Here is a 14240-nt window from a genome sequence, read left to right on the forward strand (position 1 = left end):
GGAAAAAGTATACAGTGGAACCAGCAAGTCCCAGATATTTTTGTAAGCGAGAACCATCTGGGATTGTAATTTTCCCAATAACCAATGAACTGTTGTTCAGTTGATAACCCATGGCATCTATCTTAATAGAGACAGATTATGTAGAATGTCTGCCAAGCTTAAAGGAGGTAAAAAAATAAAACTTAGTGATAAACATATCTCTTTTTTCCTGTAGAAGTTGAAATTGTCCTTCATATGAAAGAAATGAGGTTTAGCTACATTAGAACTATTGTCACTGTGGTGAGTACATGTAAATACCCTAGAAACACCTACAAAGAGCTATAATTCCCTTTGGCTCCAGTTTGAAAAACATGCTCTCCACTACATATAATCTTTTAGTTTTTTTTAACTCCCTACTGGTGTTTTCAGCCTGAAAGAAAGATATTTTATGTTATCTAAAGTCTCTGTAGCATGATTTACTTTTATTGGGGGACTTTGCAGCTGGAAGACAAGAAAAAAAACTCTATGACATTCTTGAAAGAAGAGATTTTTGAAACAAGAGCTCTCACTGCCACTGATAGGGAAATAGAAGTAGCAAAATGTATGGTCTGGCTCTGAAGGTGCTCCTTTTGCCTTCATCATTGATATCTACAAGAGGTGACTGTGGTCTTTATAGCAAAGTCTTGGTGTAATGCAGAGAGAATAAACAGAGGCTGAGGATCAGAACTAAGGCTTTTTTTTTTAGTTCTCAGTGACCCACATCCCTCTCTCCAGACACAAAATAGGATCCCACTCTGTGCAGCTACTGTGCAATAATGTCATCAAAGGGTCTTGCCACTTACTTAAATGCTTCTCCATTTTTATGGACTGCTTCTTATTTTGTCCTGATTGCAAGTACTCACATCGGTCCTGATTCACAGAAGAACACAATTTACCATTTAAGTCCTGTTGATTGTTACTGACCTTGTGTGTAGGTGTGGATGCCCTTCTGAATTAGACCTACAGTTCCTGTGTCTTGCATCAAACTCTCTAAGTTCAAGGGGAAGCATGTAAGAGACATTTTTTAGGGTTCTGAAATATCCACTTGTCCCTCTACTTTTATTTCCAGCTTTCTGTTGCAAATTCTTTCTTCAAATCATGCAATCTAGGGACTTTTTTGCAAAAGAGAAAAAAAATTGGCCAAAAAACATCCCTTTTTTGGGTTTGGTTTGGGTTTTTTTTGTTTTTGCAGTCATATCCTCTTCTTAAAGCCCATCTAACTGGAAAATTGTTGGAAAGGCTGGCCTACTCAAGCTGACAGAGCACTTTGCACTTTTCAGGACCAGCAAACTCCAGAATCTTTTGGAAAAAATCTGAATTTGGCCATTTTGATACTCACCGTCTCCAACATTTGACATTGAAAGCAGGTTACCTGCAACCCCAAGGAAAAGGCCTGTCTCAAAGGACAGCCACATCTTATGCTCTTCATCCTCAATAGCTGCAGCCCACCTCTCAGGGTGTGGGAGCCACAACTGTCCTCTGCTGCTTCTGCCTTTGGCTGCAAGCAGCCCAACTTCACCAGCAGGAGTAGGGCAGTAGGGCAGGCTGCCCCTGGGGAGCCCAGAAGCTTCTCAGCACAGGAGGTCAGCAGACAGCTTGCTGCTGCAGCTGAGCAGTGGTATGATACCAGCCAAAACCCTCTGCCTTGTTTGCCAAGAACAAGCCTGCCTCTGAACACCATTTCCACCCAATTTCCTCTGTTTTCTGCAGGGACTTTAAAACTCTCTTTGCTTTTTCTCCCTCCCTCAATGGTGCATCTTACTGACAACAATACTTTTGATATAGGAGAGAGGCAAATTCATTTATCTGCACCTTGGATCAATCCAGACATTAGTTATGGGACAATACAGAGCAGTGTGATAAAGAGTCCCTTTCTTGCTGTGGAGACAGAAAGGGGAATCAGGAAGAAGGAAACAGTGTGATAAGTTCTGTATATGCTCTCAATAGGGCCAGTGCTTGGTAAGGCCTTGCGTGCGAACCCTGAGAAGGACAGAAAGATGTTTTACATCGAGTTTTCATCATTTTTTCCCCAGAAAGCTATCATTGAAAGAGCCACAAGCTCATAATTGTAGTGTAATGTGTATTGATGCAACAGTAAACCCCCTTTTCATACAGTAAAGGCAAAGTTCATTCTCTTGTAGTTCAAGCATGTTTTCCCTCCACTTAGGACTCATTCAGGCAACCAGAGCATTTCAGCATTTTCCCCTTAGATTGGGTAGGGGATAATGAGATTTGGACAGACAGCTCTGCTACTGTCTTGCCTGGGATAGAGGAAATTGCTTACTTATTATTTATCATTATAGTTCTCTTCTAAAATATGCTCACATATTATGAAAGGAAACAGATGCTTTTGCCAAGAATCTTACAGCATAGATGAAGAAACAATGAATTAGTGAAATGGGCTTTACTAAAGCAGCACGATTCTGTGACTGGAAAAGGACATATTTAGCCAAAGAAGTATCTTGTTGGCTATTGAGGTAGGTGCAGTTAATATAATGTTAATGCTGTACAATGACATGTATGGAGGATAGGCTGTGGGTGTAAATGGAGTTTAAGAAGGGTGCAGCAATAGTTAATCATTTCTCTCTTGACTCTAAGGTTCTCTACTGTGCAGTCTGGGAAACTTAAAAGTGCATCAAGGTTTTGTATGGGAATTGCTTGGTTTCATTATAAGCATGGGTCACCACAGAGGGCTGTTCATCAACCTGGTTACCTACCACTGCTGGTATTTACCATCTTCCTTTGTCCACCTCCATGCTCTTCTTTTGTGATCTCTTCTCTGTCTCTGCAGCCCTAGTTCTGCCACAGCCCTGTGCTTTTACTGTGTCTCTACTGCTGTGCGTGGGTATCTAGGGTGCCAAAAAATCCTTTGCTATTTCAGCTGAAACAAAGCAAGTCAAACCCACTGCCAAATCCTATGAATTCACTGTCCTTTTTGCAACAGGATTTCTTACAGAGCTTATCATTATTTCCCCAGTTACTAGCAGAAACCCCAAATGTCATTCCTTTGAGCATGTATCTTTACATAAGGATAAGATTGAGATTTAGCGTAGGATTTTCAAAAGAAACCCAAAGGAAGTAAATGTTAAATTCACACTGAACTTCACTGACTTCAGCCTCTGTCTCTCCCTGTGTCTGAAATCCCCTGCTGAAACTCTTTAATTGAGCAGCCCTGAACACATCCTTTGCATAGCTTTAAAGACTCACTGAATATGGTAATGTCAAACTTGAAGTGTACTTGGATCTGACACTGAAAATTTTACACTCGACTACCAACATTTTTTGCTTATCCTGGTCCCTTGCATTTTGCCTTGTCAAACCCCCTAAGGATGTTTCAAGTACAGGTCATATCACCTTTCTCTGTATGTGTTGTGTGCAAATGAGAAGCATTTTAGGATACAAAAGAACACATGCATGAGTGTTGTTGGCAAACACAGGCATCTATGTTTGAAAACTGAGGCCTCTGTATTGATTGAACTGAGTCTAGCAAGAACAGAAATGAACATATTCATCCGGGAATGATTTACATGTAACAGTGATTGCACAGGCCCAGGGTATTTCATCTGAAGTGTCTTCAGTGAAAGAAGTTAAGCAGGAGCTGAGAATGTGCTCATCAATAGACCTTATTCTTCTGCTCATGCTTTGATAAATGAACATAGCAAGTTCTTTCAGGCTTCTCAGTCTTTTACTTGTTTGTTCTGGATTTCAATGATCCATATTTAGCCCTCCCTGATAATGTGATATGATGGCAAATGTAAATGAAAAAGTCAATGAACATTTCAGTTGAAACAAAGCAAGTCAGATGAACCCTCAAACTCTTTGGATTTATATTCTTGTTTGAAATACAATTTACTACCTTGTAAGAAACTAAAACAAAACACACACACACACACAAAAAGGGCATGTAGCCAATTTTTGTTATTATAGTTAAAGAAGAACATTTTATGGGAGGAGTGGCCTCTCTGTATGGTCCAGTTGACTCTATCAAGCAGAGATGCCAAGAATGATAAAATGTAAAACCTTCATCTGCCAGTTCCTTTGGGAGTCACATTACGGCAGTACAAGCAACGGTCTTTCATTTTATAAAGGGAAGCATATGACTGCAGCCAAGGGCCTTTCAATGCTATTTTAGGTAAGCTGATCTGCCTAGAGGCCATTGTAATCCCTCACACTGTACAGGTTTTAAGCAATAGTTTTACTTCATAATGCTGTTTCTGTGTCCACTGAAAACATCTGCTTAGATGTGCCAGGCTCCATCGTGCACCCTGTTACATCACTTGGCAAATGAGGTCACCTCAAGTAAATAGCAGTATTATGGAGAGGAGAATAAAAGCCTCAGGATTTAGCCATTAGGGCTGAAGCTGCAACCCATCATGATGGTTGAAGATCATGCAGCAATGCTGAAAAGGCTCAGAGGGTGCAGTGGGCAAGGCAAGCAAAGGGAGGACTCAAACACAAGTAATCACCTCCCTCAAGATCCTTTTGCCACTGATTGAGGGTAAGGGCATGGACCAGTTTTGGACAGTGCTTCAAGCAGTGTTCACCTATGCAGCCTACTGTCAGCAGCAATAGCCTACTTTTATGTAGTGATTGATAGGAACACTGAGATGGAGCATGTCATTAGGATGAAACTTCAATGTAACAACCAGTAAACTACAAACATTAGAGAATGCTTGGGAGAGAGGGAGAAGGGTCTCTGGGGTTGCCTGGCTGCCTCTGCTATCAGACTAACTGCAACCACCTCACCCAGACACCATCCAGAGTTTCCATGGCAGCCCCAGCCTCTCTGAAGTGTGATTTAAATTTACCAAAAGCATTATTAAAATTCATGAACTGCATTGGGTGGAACAGAAGTAGGCACTGGATGGCCAAGTGGCACTGAGCCCAGCCATGTAGCCACTGTGCTTCTAGGGCAGAGCAATGCCCTCAGCTGTCACACATTCTTTCAGCCTGAAGCCTTCCTGGCACTCAGAACAACCTAGTAGTCATGTCATAATATGCCCTGGATTTTCTAGTTTGTACTAAATCCCTCTGAAAATTCCCTCTCTGAAGTGTGGCACCTGCAAGGGTAAAAGGGGGCAGGAAAATAGATCTGCTGGTGCCAGGTCTTCCTTTGGCAGCTTGGAGATGAACGCTGCTCACTGTCATCATTCCTTCCAATGACTTTTCTGTCATTCAGGTCTACATTTCCCTTTGTGTTCTATTAGACCAACCTGCTACTAAAAACAGTTAAAGCAACTTATCCAAATCCACCTTTGAGTTAATTTTGGGCCTAAAGCCCTGGTTTATAGTAACAAGACCTAGAGACCCACAATTAAAAAGAAAAATAGCAACTATTACATTGGTAAAAAGCAAGTTATTTGGAAAAGGAGAGGGATGCCAAGCTAAGCTCTCCAGCAGTGGCAGGAGGGAGTCAGACTTACAGGACCACGTGGCTTAGACATGCTTCAAATAATCTCCTCCAATTAAAAATAAAGCAAATTTTATATAAAACATCTGTTCTGTGAATTCAACAATTTGGACAAAAGCCCCATCAGGGGATACTCTAAATCCTTCATCATGTTCTGGTTTCCCTGTTCAGATCCTACCCATTTTGAGGAGCTAATATTCCTGAGGGTTGTGGTTTGCTATAATGCTCCCAGGCATCAGTGCAGGCTTTTGCATTTCAGTAGGCTGGGCTGCCTTCTGTGCATCCATGGTGACTTCATGGCATCCGTGCTGCCCTCAGATACCCAGTCCTCATTGCAAAGGTGTTTGTGCTTTAGGAGAAGCCAGAGCACCTGGAAGTGAACATCAGCAGAAGGTTTGCAGTGAACAGGCATCACTGGATCTGGGCTGGGCTAAGACATGGGAAGACAGAGCTTCCCATCAGCCCTGTGTGCTGCTCAAAACAGTGCTGGGAGCTGATCGTGGCTGTCCATTGGAGAGATGATCTATGAAATGTAATTTGGCTCACATGTATCTAAACCATTAAAACTGTAACTGTGCAGACAGTAACATTATCTGTCTAAATTAATTCTTTAAATTATAAAGGAAATATAATCTGGGGATATGTGTATTGAGCAAATTTGATCCAGTGCACAAAATGAGATTCACTTTGTTCTAAAGCATCCTGAGGGTGATCTTTTCCTGGAATATCCTCTGTTTCTTTCCCAAGAGAACACCAGAGATTCCTCCTCTGGTTAGTGTGAGCCATTGTTCCTAGTTCTTCAGGTAACTATTTTTATTTCAATGTAGCTTAAAAGAAGTGCCTAATCAGGGGTCTGATTTCTTGATCATCAGTTCTTGATGTTGACAGCAGGCAAGCTGATGACAAGGAAGTAGTGGGGGTCACGCTCAGCTGGGAACACTGTATGATGTCAGAACAGGGCTGCTGGAAGACAAGTGAGTTTCTATTGTAAGTTTGACAGATCATAGAATCATAGAGTCATTAAGGTCAGAAAAAACCTCTAAGATCATCAAATCCAACCATCAGCCCAACACTACCATGCCCACTAACCCATGTGTCAAAGTGCCACCTCTACACATATTTTTAACAGCTTCAGGGACCGTGACTGCACCGCCTCCATGGGTGTAGATGTGCAGATCTTCATACTGTGCACACTTCAGCTGGGCTGTTTGTACCTGGGGATGCTTCACAAAGTTCCACACAAGAATACATGATCAGGCTTTGTGTTCTTTTTAGCATTGTTGTGGGAGTTGATGTCTGATGAATCAATCATCTGTTGACTGAAAACCTTGACCTCCTGGGTCAAAATTGTTTGCTTTGCTTAGGCTGTGCTGGACATATGGAAGAAAGCAACTAGTCAGTACTCTCTCATTTCAGTGTTTCCTTGTGCTTTCATTAATCCTGGGTAAGTTCAAAACATCTTGTGGCTGTGAAATACAGCAGGTGAGGGATTACCTTGGAGGATTTCAGCTATCTGCATTTCTCACCCTCTGCAACACTGGTAGCAAAAGGGTTTGGCTGGCTCTGTGTCACTGACTGTATCTGCTCCATTTTGTGCTTCTCCAGGGAAGGGAAAGGAATGGAATTTGGGTACCAGCTTTCTGAGCCAATTGCCATGAGAAAACCTTTGGTCTTGCAGGATCAAACACAGACTGATAGTCTGGTTCAATTTGTTGGGTGAAACAAAGTGAATCTGGTCATCTTTATCTTCAAAAGCATTCTTTATAGCTGGATGTGCTGTTTAATTTGGATTGACTTTAGTCTTACTTGCTGCAAAAAAGGCTTGAGAAATCAAATAGCTCCATTCAAGTGGTTCCACAGATGTCAGCAGATGCCAGATTCCAAAATCCAGCACAGTCAGGATATAGTTGTCTAGTAGGGACACCAGTAAGAGATGCTGGACAGGAAAAGCCTGTGGTATTTCAGACCATGACACCAGATTTCCTTTCTGTTAGCATATTTATGTGTCTCAGGTGCCATCTCTGTCTCTTCTTTCTGCTGCAGAATAAGTTACTGTGCCTTGATTTATAGAATGCTGCACATCCAGATGCCTCTGTTGCTCTCTCACTGAGAAGAGTAAAGCCGGTACATTTGGGCTACAAGTCTGTCACCAGGATCCCAGCTGTGCATTTGACTGATTAATCAATTACAAAGAGACCTCCTAGTGAAGCTCAGTGAGTTCCTCTTTGGGCAGACAAAACAGAAAGAGTAGGAAAGCACCAGTTCCATCTTAATGGAAGAGGGGAAGGGAGGGCCTGAGGACCACAAAGGGCTCAGAGAGCAGCTAGGTATTCTCCACTGAATTTTTTATTTTGAATTCAAGCAATTCTGCTGACTAATAGGTTACCTTTGGCTCAGCTCCTAGCTCCTGAAATACAGTTCATCTTCATGCAAATATCTCTGTACCAAAGCAATGAAGCATTCACCAGAATTGCCAGAGCTCTCAGTTCTGTGTGCTTTAGAGCTGTAAAAGCTCTGGGGGAGTGCTCACACTCCAAACAGAGCCTGTTACAAAGTGAGAAAACTAAAGCAATTCTTTAGTATTGGAATTCCTCAAAGGCTTTGTCTGAATTTTCTCTCTCTCTCCAACCTCCCAGTAAAAAGAAAATCTCTATAAAATTACAGAAATGTTCAGAAAGAATATTCCAGGGGTACTTTGATTTCTTGTGCCTGCCCCCCAGCTAGAGCTGCAGCTGCTGGATCTATTTCAGTGCAGACAAAATCGAGGTCTAAGTGGTCTTGTTCACTTCTTTTGATCTCTTGATAAGAATGCAAATGCCACTTTTGCTCCCACTTCCTTGCTTACCCTCTTGAAACTGGGTGTTTATGGTGACTAAATGCTTCTATCCCAAACTGGCTGTCATCCAAAATCAGATGGGCAGAGAGCTTAAGAGCAACAGAAAACTAGTAATTTATATTAGGACACAGTGCCACACCACACAGAATGCTTTGTTTAAACTAGCAGAGCCCCGTGTCCTTTTGAATAGATGAAAATTACCCTTCAGTGTGGATTTTCACAACATTTAAAAATACTCCAGTTACTCTGGGCAGCTCTTCTGACCCTGGTAGGTTCATTCTCCGTTGCTGGTTCTTTGACTAAAAATCAGATGTTGGCTTGAGATTTGTATTGTAGAGGAAACAACTTTTTACCTATCTGAAATATACTGGGATTTACCTGCATCTGCAGATGCTGTGCACTGCTGATTCTCCTTCTGAATGTGATTTTTATGATTGAAAAATATACTTAAAGGAAAATTGAAGCATTCTAGGAACAGAAAAAAGGAAAAGGAGATAAATATGAACAAATGATACTGTGATTTTAATAACAGGATGCACTGGATAATTTAATGTAGTGAGTTGGGTTGAGTGTGGTTCTTTACATCACAATATGTTTTTAAATAGCTTAATATTGAATGAGAGGATACTCATGGGTTAGGTACTGACAGAGCATCTTTGGCAGTTGTGAGCCCATAGGCCAGACAAATGGCAGTCTCTAAGCTTTGGCAAAGGTAGGGCAGCTTGAGTTTGCTCTTTTCAAAGTGTGATACTCGAAGCAAAGGTGAGAGATGGATATAGCATGCTGATGTGACATTCTGTTCTCTTTTACTGCTCAGTTGTGAGAAAGGATCTGGCCAAACTATAGACATATTTGGTAATAGGGAAGTCCAGATACAACTGATCTACTTCACTTGTCAGTGAGTGACAATGCCTGGCAATGAGATTGCCTGATCATTCCTCAGCATCCAGCCCAGGGATTTACCTACAACACTGAGCCAAAGGAACCACTCAGGTACATGCAGTGTCTGCCTCAGGGCTGGCTGAGAAGAGACAACAGCTGCAAAACTTTGTCTGTGGTCTAGATCACAGGGTCTCCTGTGAGTGTCAAATGTACCTCCCTGAGAGTGCAGGTAACCAGATCATCTCTGTAATGTGCCTTCACATCTCATAGACCACAGTGTGGTTTGTGAGCCTCTAACAAACTTAAGACTTTAATTACAAGAGGATTCAAAAGTTAATTGTGGCACTGTGCCACAGGAGAGAAGACCGAGCTCGCCAATATTTTGCGCCTTTGTAGAAACAGACAACTGAAACACTGCTACATTTTCTGGGGCAGCTAGTATTTATTCAGTTCTGCTGTTACAACTATTGCCAGTTCTCTGCCTCTCAGAGCTCAGGTTCACCTATTAGAACCAATGTGAGATCCATTGTGAGTTAGTTACCCATTTAGCTACCCATTTAAGAAGTGCCTGAGGAGTCCTTCTCCAGATACGCATTTCCCATGTCCCTGCTCAACCTGTTAAGAGAGCTATTCATTCCCACTTTTATTTCAGCTGAAGTGGATTTATTACTAGGTAAGATGTGTTTTAGAGGGAAGGATGGACAGCCTGTGAGCTGATAGGTCTTTTTCATCTGCAGTACAAAGATAAATATGCCTCTGGTGTTCAGCCTTGCTTCCTCTGGCTGCTGCTTTATGGCTGGAAACTAAAGAGATGCAGCAACGGCCATGCACCCTTACTGTAATTCAGGAAAGACCATCTCATGGTAATCCTGCATTAACTGGTACCTGCTGGTCCCTGAAGCTAAGGTGGTTCCTGCACTTGGAGCAGCCTGGATGTCCCTGCAGCAGGATGTGTCCATGACTGGAATTATTTTGATGGCTTACACATCACCTTCCCATAGCTTACAGGCACTCGGTTGGGTGTTTCCAGAAACAAAAAGCCTCCTACAAGTCATGACAAAACTCACCAGCATCCATGTCTGCTCACATCAGTGCACAGCAGTTAGTGAGCAGTGTCATGCAGTAGAGAGGGGAGTTTTCAATGTCTGTACAGCTGGGTCCCTGCCTGCATTGGTGATGATAGGGCAAGGCTTTATTCTTGCTCAGGTTAGGTCTCTTTTAGAACACCCTGATGAAAACACACAATGAATGGACAGTGACGGTTTCTAGCCCAGAAGCAAGTGAATGCAGAAAATGGGACATGATTTGCTGGTGGCATGCACTGTGGAGACAGGCTGGGGCCCCTGCTAGCTTCTCTCAGGATGTACAGCACATTTGCACTGGTCTGCTTGGCCCCCCTCCTGCTTCTTCATTACATTTTGCTATTTGCTTCTACCATTTCTTTTCTTTCTGATTTTAAGGCTAATGCTTGCTGTGTAATTCATTGGATTTGTCCCTGTGTCAGATCTTTCAGTTGTGCCTTGTGCTTTGCAAAGGCATGTGGCATTGTCATTTTTATTTTAACACCTCTCACCAATCGTGTTGTACCATACACAGATTAGACTGCTGCCTGGATTTGAAATATATCCAGTCAGTGGCTTTAATGGTGGTGGCTTTTTATCACAGGAATAATAAAAGTGAATGTTACATGTTAAAATACAAAGTTGTTTACCTATGAAGTTCAACCTTAAGGGCATTCTCTATTTTCTTGCTTTTTCCAAAGCAAATGCAGTATGTGTGAGAAACCAGCAGCCCATCTGTATTCCAATTTGCAAGCTCCAAGGTAGAGGAGCATGATGTACTTCTCTGAGACTGAAAATTCACTCTCTAAAAACAAATTAATTCACTAATAGCTTGAGGGATCACTTCATAGGTGAAAGGATTTCTGTCATTGGGAATCAGATGTATTTGCATTATTCCTCAGTGGCTTACAAACTGTGTATGTATTAGTAGAATATAAGCTTTCTGGAGAGATTACTTTGCTGTGGGTTCATTTGGTAAGTGAATGTTCTTTGTGGCATGGTGGTATCTAAGACACAGAACAGACATGGTAAATACTTGGAAATCTTTGGGCAAAAAGAAGCAGCTCCTCGTACCTAAAAACAAGGAGTGGGCCCTTACCTGAGCTAACTGCTTGCACTGGCACCTGAGAAATGGAATCCGCTTCATTCTTCCTGCCAAAGGGGGGATCTTTACCTGAAAATGTAGTATTTTAGTACTAGCTCCAGCTAGTGAGTTAGAGCATGGGGAAGCCATGTATCTATCCAGAGGATGTTGGAAGAGTAGCTGATATTAATTCATAAGGCTTCTAAGGAGCTGAGGGAGGTTAGCTCACACTCTCCAACATCAAAGGCAACCTTCTAAAGCCAGGAGGAGAGTGTGAATATCTCCCCTGCTGAGGAAGAGCTTGATAACCCCAAGTGCAGAGTAGCTCCTAGGAGGGATGATTACTGTCAGTTCTCATTATATTAAAATCACTATTTTAAATGAATCAGAGAAAATAGAAGCTCAGGGCTAGATGGTGCCTGAGAGTCGTGGAGCACACCTGCCTGCTCTGGGATAATGCTTACAGGTGTTACCCTAATGGAAGCAGCTGTTGTATCACAGATGTTTAGTTACTTGAAAAGGGATTGACAAAGACCTGTGATCATCTGATTTTAGGTTAGCTGCCCCTCATTCCACAGGAGCATGGAGATGCTCAGGGCAATACTTCCCAGGCTGGTGCTCCCTTGGAAGTGCATTGTTAGTCCTAAACCTTCCCAAGGACTGTCTTCACCAGGCCTGCAATACTTCAGGGCTCTTTCATCTTTCCTACTTGAGCAATATAAAAGTTATTTCTTTTTCAAAATTCAACTAGAACCACCTGAAAAAAATATTTAAGCATTCTGGAACAACTTCTGCCCATATCATTGGAAGCAATGGGTCTTGGGATGCTGTCGGAACCAGTTCCTTCATGCCCAGAGACCGGACATGGTACTTTTAAAGTGAAGCAGTTTGAAGACAACGGAGAGTTGATTCTTGACAGCAAACGAGCTTGCTGTGTGATGGCAAACACGGACACCTAGTGGTACCCGAGTGCAGGGCATGTCGAGGTTTTACTTTTATCTCTGGAAGAGGAGCAGATACAGCAGAATATTTGTTCATGTTTTCCTTAAAAGAAGGAGAGATTCAGTTATTTCCAGAGGAATTATCATAGATAGCATAATGTGGAGGAAAGAAAATTTAATTGGTAGTGAAAGAGTTAGGGGAAAAACACCATCTTGAGTAAGATTTGCAAGGGTATTTACCAAGAAGTCATCAGGGGGAGTTTTGTGTCTTAAATATTGCCTTGCTGTGCCAGATGGAAAGATTTTCTGCTCCTGAATTAGTCCATAGCAAAGAAATCTCAGTAAATATTACAGCAATATCTTATCCTTACCATACCTGTGAATGTTTGTACTCCAGTTCTGGGCAGATTACGTCAGCATGATGAATGGTGGCTTTGCTGATAAACTGCATAGCTAGGTACTAAATTGATCTCTTGTGTGCTTTCGTCAACCCACTGCGCTCTTTCTGCCAGGATTAGTGTGAGCAGTCTGGATGAATGGCCTCAAACAGCTGCCATGGTTTGCTTTGTTTATTTTTTTTTTTCACTATTTATTTACAAATAATCTTTCAGAGAACTATCTCCTTCTTCTTCCCCAAATCTAGCATTTCGTCTACGGCAGAGACACAGGACAGGTGAGAACCAGTCCTTGTCCACTGACCCCTTTCTGTAATTATAAATATCACCTCTGTGAATGGGATTTCTTTCACACCTGTATCATACACACAAACCACTATGCCACTGAGTGGAGAGACAGGCTGTTCCTATGGGATTGGGCACTGAGGGCTGCTTGGGCTGAGATAAGGGATTTTGAGATTGTCCCAGCTGCAGAGTGGAGTGTGCTCTCCTCAAGGGCACCCCCATTCAAGCTGATAGGCAGAACCCTAGTTCTCAGTGATTTCACAGAGATACTGAGAGATTTCTCCCAATTCAGTTGGATTTAGAAGCTATTCTTTTAAAAACATTTTGTAATAGGCTTGTGTTTAGCTCCATACCCTATAGAAATAGGGAAGTTTATAGTATTACACTGTTTTGAATTAGCTTGTTTAGCATTCTTTAATAACTTTTGAATCAGTGGGCTAATTTCTATCAAAACACTGGAATAAGGACCTCAGAGACTCCTGCATGTTTCAGAGAAGCAGGCAGCACACAGTGACAAAAAACACCCAAAAGAGGGCCCCTGATGACAGGAAGACAGCAAGACATCCACATTGCAGAGGAGCATTAAAAAAGATTCCTAACACCAGAAAAACTTAGATTTGTGCTCACAACTTTTTGGACACCAAGAATCAGCCTCTGAGATCCAAGTCTGTAAGAAAACAAGATTTGTTAGCTCTGCTGCTTATGCAATCACTTCTTCTGCTCTGATCTGCTGTGTACACAACCGCTTATATATCTGGCCTCTGGTCATATAGAGGCTGTGGTTAAACAGAGACTGGTGGTGTGCATCCAGAGCTGCAGGGGGAGAGGCTGAAGGAAAGCAGCAGGTTGCCAGCGCTCAGTACGGAAGTAAGATGATACATTTATTCTTAGATACAAATCCTGGAAGTCAGCATATAATCAATCACTCTACGTTTACATATTTACACTTCTGTTTTCCATCAGAGAGCATGGGAGGAGCTTTTCTGATCTGCTCAGACAGGATTCCCTAGTCTCCCGAGAGGTCTCTAGAGTGAGTTTGGGAAGATGAAGGCATGTTTTTTGTCATGCAAAAAAACTGTAGCTGTTTCCTCACTGCACTGGTGGCATGTGGGAATGTGTCTAACTCATGCTGTAGAGGGGTGAGCTGGAATCTTTCCTGCCTTGAGGGCAGGCTGGGCCATCGCCAGTCTAGGAAGTCACCCCAGAAACTAAAGCAAGAAAAAAGGGCAAGGTTTCTGATGGACACCCACAGCTAGAAAATTCACCCCTGGCTATCATTCAAAAGGTTACTGGGTGGGTAGCTTTGATTTCTCACTTCAGCCCAGCAG

At 42.3% G+C, this 14240-nt stretch overlaps 1 protein-coding gene across 8 annotated transcripts in view; it reads left to right on the top strand.

Annotated features, from left to right (window-relative positions):
- KALRN (kalirin RhoGEF kinase) overlaps positions 1-14240 on the top strand; it is a 556957-nt gene that overhangs the window by 436694 nt on the left and 106023 nt on the right. For 6 of the 8 annotated variants that reach the window (XM_068139021.1, XM_068139024.1, XM_068139015.1 and 3 more), the window contains exon 34: positions 12876-12905. The exons of the other annotated variants lie outside the window; for them this stretch is intronic. In XM_068139021.1, the coding sequence (XP_067995122.1) occupies positions 12876-12905 (30 nt within the window). The remainder of the gene's footprint in view (positions 1-12875; positions 12906-14240) is intronic. 8 annotated transcript variants of the gene reach the window in all.

Source organism: Melanerpes formicivorus, unplaced genomic scaffold (assembly GCF_026170545.1).
Source record: "Melanerpes formicivorus ecotype bairdi unplaced genomic scaffold, bMelFor1.0.p_v2 SCAF_5, whole genome shotgun sequence".
In the NCBI taxonomy this organism is placed as follows: domain Eukaryota; kingdom Metazoa; phylum Chordata; class Aves; order Piciformes; family Picidae; genus Melanerpes; species Melanerpes formicivorus.